General features: G+C 44.4%; 1 protein-coding gene across 1 annotated transcript in view; it reads left to right on the top strand.

Moving 5' to 3' along the window:
- LOC140209414 (uncharacterized) overlaps window positions 1-8,120 on the top strand; it is a 43,569-nt gene that overhangs the window by 4,491 nt on the left and 30,958 nt on the right. Inside the window, exon 4 of the mRNA XM_072277660.1 lies at window positions 5,814-5,915. Within this exon, the coding sequence (XP_072133761.1) occupies window positions 5,814-5,915 (102 nt within the window). The remainder of the gene's footprint in view (window positions 1-5,813; window positions 5,916-8,120) is intronic.

Genomic DNA, 8,120 nt, shown 5'->3' with positions numbered 1-8,120 from the left:
TCTGTGCCCACCCTTGAGAGGGTCCAGCCGAGGTTCACAGGGATGCTCGCGGGAATTAAAATCTCAATGCACGAGGAGCATTTGTTGCCGCTGCATGGAGAGCCGTGGGGACCAAGCCATTTAAGACAGAGATTGATAGATTGTTAATTGGCAAGGGGATGAGGGGTTACATGGGAGAATGGGGCTGAGATGCATTCAGCCATAACTGAATGTGGGAGCAGACCTGAAGGGCCACATGACCTGATTCCGCTCCTGTGTCTTATGGTCTTTGGTGTTACTCATCCGGGAGCTCCTGCAAAACCCACATCTTCATCGTTTGTGTGAGCGTTCCTTGCTCGAGAATGGAAGTGGGTCCTTACCAAAGCCTCTTATGTTGTTAAGACATGGGTGAGGTTAAATCTGCAGTACTGTGACAGTTCTGCCACCCACCTAATGGAAAGATATCAATAAGCTTGAAAGAATACAGAGAAAATTTACAAGGATGTTGCCGGGATTTGAGGATCTGAGTTCTAGGGAAAGGTTAAATAGGCTTGGACTTCATTCTCTGAAATGGAGGGCAATGTGGGGAGATTTGAATGAGGGGAGAATCAAGGATGGTGACAAATCAGCATAAAGGAGGGAGGTTGAAAATCTGGCTGAGTAGTGTCACAACAGCAACCTCTCACTCAATGTCCGCAAGATTAAGGAGCTGATTATTGACTTCAGGAGGAGGAAACTGGAGGTCCATGAACCAGCCCTCGTTTGGGGATCAGAGGCAGAGAGGATGAACAACTTCAAATCCCTCGGTGTTATCACTTTAGAGGATGTGACCTGGGTCTGGCACGCAAGTGCCATTACAAAGAAAGCACAGCAGCGTTCCTACTTTCTTAGAAGTTTGCGAAGATTCGGCGTGACAACTAAAACTGTGACAAACTTCCATGGTGTATGACAAAGTGTATATTGACTGGCTGCGTCACAGTCTGGTAGGAAAAGCTTACACAAAGTAGTGGAAAAAGCCCGGTCTGTCACGGGTAAAGCCCTCCCCACCAATGAGCACGTCTACACAGAGTGTTGTTGCAGGAAAGCAGCATCCATCATCGGTAACCTCCACCACCCGGGACCGTGCTCTCTTCTCACTGCTACCGTCAGGAAGAAGGTACAGGAGCCTCAGGGACTCACACCACCAGGTTCAGGAACAGTCATTACCCCTCAACCATCAGGCTCCTGAACCAGAGGGATAACTTCACTTACCCCATCGCTGGACTGTTCCCACAACCTATGGACTCGCATTCAATGACTCTTCATCTCATGTCCTTAATATTTATAGTTATTTCTCTTTCTGTGTGTCTGCACAGTTGGCTTTTTTGTTTGCATATTTTCTGTTGTCTGTCCTTTTGGATGTGGAACTTCATTGATTCTGTTGTGTTTCTTTGTGCAAAGTGTGAATGCCTGCAAGAAAATGAATCCCAGGGTTGTATATGGTGACATATATGAGTCGTTCTATAATTGGGGTACATTTCATGTCCATTGATGATAATGATATTTTTTCTAACTAGTTTCAAAAATATCATATTTTACTGATTAAGGGAAAGCATATTATAAAATCAGACGAACATTTTGTGCACACGATGTTTCATATAGCTTGAAGTTGTTGTGATGTTCCTAAATTGACAGTTTTTGCAATGTCCGTTTTTCAATTGAGTGGGTCTTGGCCTCAAAATAATGATTGAAAACCATTAAAGTTAGCATTATCTATTATTTTAAAATTCTAAATACTTTAGAAAAATACAATTTTTAAAATTAAGTTTCACATTTAAATGAAATAAATATCTCAGTCTGTTAATGTCTGTGAAAGTTCTGTCAACTATGTTACTAACAGAATACCCCCGTAACTAAAAACTTGTTTGTCCCAAAACCATGTGACCAGCATCTCAGGATGTCACTTCTCTCAGTGGCGGCCATTTTGAATACATTCTGGTGAGTGTCCTCTCATTTTTTAAAATATTTTATCTGTAATAGCGCATTGTCAAGGAGTATATTAATTGACTGTTAGCTATGTTGGGTACATTGTTATGGTTTAGATTATGAAGACACGTAGTCCTCTTTTATTGTCATTTAGTAATGCATGCAATAAGAAATGATACATGATATCACAAAACACAGGACAGACCAAAACTGAAAAAACTGACAAAACCACATAATTATAACATATAGTTACAACAGTGCAACAATACCATAACTTGTTGAAGAAATCCATGAGCACAGTAAAAGTTCAAAGTCTCTCAAATGTGCCACATCTCACGCAGACGGGAGAAGGAAGAAAAACTCTCCCTGCCATGCCGACCACAGTCCGACTCTGGGTCGTCCGAAAACTTCGAGCTCTGATCAGCTCTCCGACACCGAGTACTGAACGCCATCTCTGTCCGAACGATTCGACCTCAACCTCGGTTGCCAACAGCAGGCAAAGCGGGGGATTTTGAGGCCTACCCTCCGAAAGATTCCTGACCACGCAGTAACGACAGCAGCGAACGAGCGTTTCAGAAATTTCTCCAGTTGCTCCTCTGTGCTTTCACGTCCCTCTCCATCAAATCAGAATTGTCCACGGCCCCTATTTAACAGATACGATATCATTACAATTCTTTTATGATTTTAATTCAAATATATGTTGAAATTTAAGGTTAACCTGATAAAGAAAGTGACATGTGGTCAGTCATGCAAGGCCTATCATTGAAATTAGGGGCTAAAATAGGGAAATTGTCAACTCTGTTACCTGTCAACTAAGTTACCCGGTAGGGCCAACTCATGAGTAACATAGTTGACGTGACCCTACTGGGTAACATTGTTCACTGATGATAATGGATCAGTTGCCGTAGATCAGTATATTTTGTCATAGTTTAGGCCTGTATGTGCCAGAGGAGTCTGAGGATTAAAGGGATATTTGCCAATGATTTTGAATGGATGTCAGCAGCTGAGAAGCAGTGGAGATACAGGGCTCAGTGGGACGCTGATCCTGCAAGATGGTCAGCATACCTGGAGAAGCAGGGAGAGGCATGGCACGGGCTTAGAGCACAAGGCAAGGTCAAAACAGTGACAGGGGTGAGTGAGAGACAAAAAAGGAAGCAAGAGGGCCTATCGGAGGAAAGTACAGCAAAAAGCAGAGGAAGGAAGCGCACAGTGGCACCCGGAGAAATCACGTACCGAGATGTAAGCTGCCCTTGCACTGGCAAACAACGTTTTGAGTGTCCGTGTGAGAACACTAATAACTTTAGTTTTGGAGTTCAGCAAAAACCCCTGCGCTACCTCAAGCAGACAAAAGCAAGGATGACGAATTCCAGTGGGGTCCTCATTTGATTGACCAGTGGTCTGCTCTGAAATACGATGGTAAAATTTACCCAGGAGTCATTCAGGAAGTCACTGAGACACATGTGCAGGTAAAGTGCATGCACCACATAGGAGTCAACCGTTTCTTCTGGCCACTAAGTGAAGTTGTGCTGTGGTACCTGTTTGAGGACATTGTGAGAATGATTCCTCCTCCAAAGCCAGTGACCTCGCGTCATGTCGAAATTGATAAGGATATCTGATCTAGTTTCTAAAAGGTCCAACTCAATGTTGCAGTTAATATTGTTCTGTTAAATATTGATTTCACTGTACTTTTTTAGGTTAGGCCTCACTTGGACCCCTGCTGCCGCAGTTGTTTGAGCCCATTATTTTAACAAAGCATTACCTCAAAAAAACTGTTGTCTTCTATCATTCACCAGTTAGTCAAACCAAAGCTTGTTCCTCTACTACCTGTACGTTTTTTGCCTCATGTCTGTCAAATTTCTAAATGTGAATGTAAAATATAGTATATTGACTGTATGAATTTTGTTAGTCAACATTTAATTCTGATTAAATGTGTGAATTGAAAGCACTTGTTTGAACCCTTCACCAGTTACTGGTCAATAGGAATGCTTTATTCACATTGTAGGAAAGCTTGTTCCTGTAGTATGTGTTTGTTTTAAGTAAATGAAAAAGTATTGTGTTCTGTATTCCTTTAATTAATCGTCATTGAATTCTGTATCTATGAATTGAAAGTTTCAATTGAATGGCACTTCTGCCTTGAAATAAAAACTGTGCTGATGATGGGAGGAGAAGATGGCGGTGTGACACAGCGCACGCAGCTCTCCGGTGAAATGATATCGTATTTGTAAGTAGGATGCCATGCACAATTCTGATTTGATGAAGACAGATGTGAGAATCAGAGGAACATCTGGTGAAATTTCTGAAATGCCCGGTTCGCTGCCGCTGCTACTGTGCGATCGAGAATCTCCGGAGGGATGGCCCCAAAATCCCCGGCTTTGCCTGCTGCTGGCGACCAAGGCTGGGGTCGAAGCGTTTGGCAGAGATGGTGCTCGGTACTTGGTGTCGGAGGGCTGATCGGAGCTCGAAGTTTTCGGACGACAGAGTCAGACTGTGGTCGGGCATGGCAGGGAGAGTTTTCTTCTCCCGTCTGCGTGAGATGTGGGACTTTAAAGAGACTTTGAACTTTTTACTGTGCTCATGCCTGTTCTTCATCAAGTTATGGTATTGTTACACTGTTGTAACTATATGTTATAATTATGTGGTTTTTGTTAGTTTTTCAGTCTTGGTCTGTCCTGTGTTTCTGTGATATCACACCGGAGGAATATTGTATCATTTCTTAATGCATGCATTACTAAATGACAATAAAAGAGGACTGTATTTCCTCATAATCTAATAATCTATCTAATAATTATGTCCAGTCAGCTACGTTACTTGTGTCAACTATGTGACTTTCATTGTCAACTATGTTACACCTGATTTTTTTTTTACATTTAAACTAACAAAAATGCTGCTTCTGATATCCTTCAAGGTATATCGTACATCCACACAGATTGGAGTTTTGCATAACATCTCTTAAAACTATCAAAACGACCTGTAAGGCAGTTTTATGATTTAAAAAAAATACTCCTGACCTTAATGATAGCGCTGAGCATATCACATTTATCTCTGCAAAATATTAAATTCTTAAAAAACTTCTGAAAAAAAAATCATTGTACATATGGCAGAATAGACACAAGAACTCCTAAAAATGTATGTTACCTAAAGTAAAGCTTTTAGTCAAAATCTGCAATGGCACACAGTTTGTCCATAACATAGTTGACTGACTAACTATCAAAGATATCCTTTCCCTAAAAAGTTGTTTAAGCTTTGCAACTAGTGGATATATTACACTGATGGAATATTTTAACTTATACCACTGATTGTTTTATTGAGAAAGCACATTACTTCTGTACTTTTTTGTTTATGTGAAATGTACCCCCAATTATTGAATGACTCATAGGTATGTGTTTTGATAATAAATCTACTTTGAACTTGAACCTTTGATGGAGGTATACAAAATTATGAGGGATATATGCAGACAGGGTGAATGCACACTGAGGTTGGGTGAAAGGCTCAAACTAGAGGTCATAGGTTAAGGGTGAAAGGTGAAATATTTAAGGAGGACATTAGAGGGAACTTCTTCACTCAGAAGGTGGTGAGAGTGTGGAATGAGCTGCCAGCACAAGTGGTGGATGCAGGTTCGATTTCAACATTGAGGAGAAGTCTGGATATGTACATAGATGGGAGGGGTACAGAGGGCTTTGGTTTGGGTGTGGGCCGATAGGACCAGCAGAGTAACAGTTTAGCACAGACTAGATGGGCTGAAGGGCCAATTTCTCTGCCGTCTTCTCTGGCATTAATAAACTAATTAACCCGCAGCGTTAACGTGCCTTGTGGCTTGCCCGTGTCACTTGAGTCACAGTGATCACCTGGTTTTATCTCCTCTGTTCCAGGAAAGAACAGGAGCCAGTGGGAGGACCGGGTCGCAGACGGTGGGAGCGATGCCTGGTGAGGAGAGTGATGCTGCACCCATCCCCGTCCGCATTACCCTGAGGGTAAGGCCGACACTCCACCGCTCGCGGATGCCATCCGAGCTAGTCCTGTTGGCCTGTGATTGGCCCATAACTTTTCCTTTCCCCTGCTCTGGTATTGGTTTATTACTGTCATGTGCCAAGATACTGGAGAAAATATCTTGCATGCTGTTTATACAGGTCAAATCAGTACACCGTAAGACATTTGGCCCTTTGATTGTGCTACTTATTCCATCGTGACTAATTTAATCTCCCCCTCAACCCCGTTCTCCTGGCCTCTCCCCGTAACCTTTGATGTCCTGACTATTGAATAACCTGTCAACCTGCACTGTAAATACACCCAGTAACCTGGCCTCCACAGCCGCCTGTGGCAATGAATTCCGCAGATTCACCAGCCTCTGGCTAAAGCAGGGTTCCCAACCTTTTTTTTAATGCCATGGACCCATAGGTTAATGGATTCCAAGTCGAGAACTTCTGGTTTAAAGAAATTCCTCCTCCTCTCTGTTCTGAAGGAACGTCCTTGTATTCTGAGGCTGTGCCGTCTGATTATAGATTCTCTGACAATAGGCAACATCCTTCCCATGTCCACTCTATCTAGGCCTTTCAATATTCAATAGGTTTCAATGAGGTCCCCCTCATTCATACACTATTGAGCTAAAAACGGTACAACAATAACAAAGTATGATAAAGTGTAAAAGCTACTGAAACTTCAGTGCAGGTAAACGATAAGAGCAAGACCATAACGAGGTAGACTGTGAGGCTAAGTGTCTGTCTTGTACAAGAGGTCCGTTCAGGATGGTGGGATGGAAGCTGTCCTTGAGCCTGGTGGTACAGGGGATTGCTGGGCGGCGAGGCTCAAAGTGCCGGAAGGGCCTATTCTGTGCTGTATCTCAATAAATAATTATATAAAAAATAAAATGCGAGGCTGAAGTATGGATATGGAATTGGTGGTGGCATTCGTTAGTCTCGCAAGACCATGGATCTGCGCCTGAAAGGTCTGTTGCGGTGAGGCGTAGGCCTGGGCAAGGTTGTATGGAAGACCAGCAGCTGCCCATGCTGCCAGTCTCCCCTCTCCACAACACTGATGTTGTCCAAGGGAAGGGCAAGGGCCGATACAGCTTGGCACTGGTGACGGCGCAGGAGTTGTCAGAGCGAGCTTGAAGGCAACGTCGGACTGCCTGAGGGACTTCAGCTCCGGATTTGTCCTCAGGGTTTACTCCCGAAGCCTTTCCCATGTGTGGGTATGGCCGCAAGTCAGCGGGGGTTTGAAATCAGAGTTTTCCCCCTCTCTTAGATGGACTGCCTTCCCAGGCTGACGAGCTCCATCTAGCTGAGGATATGGAATAATATGCGCATAAATACATAAATAAATCCGCCATGGATGGCCCCAATCCCAGCTGTGCAAGGAGGAGAGTTGGACGTGAGGCTAGCAACCCGATCCTGTAAAAACCCAGAGCCACAGGAATGCCAACAGAAGATTCAAAGACCTTATCCCTGGGAGAGGAAGGATCTTCGCCTGGAAGATGCAAGTTGGCCCGGGACGGAGGACTCTGTGGAGCTGCTGTCGGCAGCCTATAAGCCCCAGTAAAGGTGACGGGATTAGGAAGAAGAGCTACACAAATACCAATGTGTAAACTGTCACTCACAACACGCTGGAGGAACTCAGCAGGTCGGGCAGCATCCGTGGAAACGATCAGTCAACGTTTTGGGCCGGAACCCTTCGTCAAGACTGAAGAGGGAAGGGGCAGAGGCCATATAAAGAAGGTGGGGGGAGGGTGGGAAGGAGAAGGCTGGTAGGTTCCAGGTGAAAAACCAGTAAGGGGAAAGATAAAGGGGTGGGGAGGGGGAGGCAGGGAGATGAAGAAGGAATAGGGGAAAACATGATGGGTAGTAGAAGGGGCGGAACCATGAGGGAGGTGATAGGCAGCTGGGGGAGGGTGCAGAGTGAAATAGAGGTAGGGGAAGGGACGGGGAGGGAACTACCGGAAGTTGGAGAATTCAATGTTTATACCAAGGGGCTGGAGACTACCTAGACGGTATATGAGGTGTTGCTCCTCCAGCCTGAGTTTAGCCTCATCATGGCAGTAGAGGAGGCCATGTATGGACATATCTGAATGGGAGTGGGAGGCAGAGTTGAAGTGGGTGGCTACTGGGAGATCCTGTCTGTTGTGGCGGATGGAGCGGAGCAGTCCCCAATCTGCGTCGGGTTTCACCGATGTAGAGGAGGCT

This window comes from Mobula birostris, chromosome 14, assembly GCF_030028105.1.
Source record: "Mobula birostris isolate sMobBir1 chromosome 14, sMobBir1.hap1, whole genome shotgun sequence".
NCBI classification, from domain to species: Eukaryota; Metazoa; Chordata; class Chondrichthyes; order Myliobatiformes; family Myliobatidae; genus Mobula; species Mobula birostris.
Note: the sequence above shows the minus strand (reverse complement) of the source record. Positions and strands in the feature narration are given on the sequence as shown.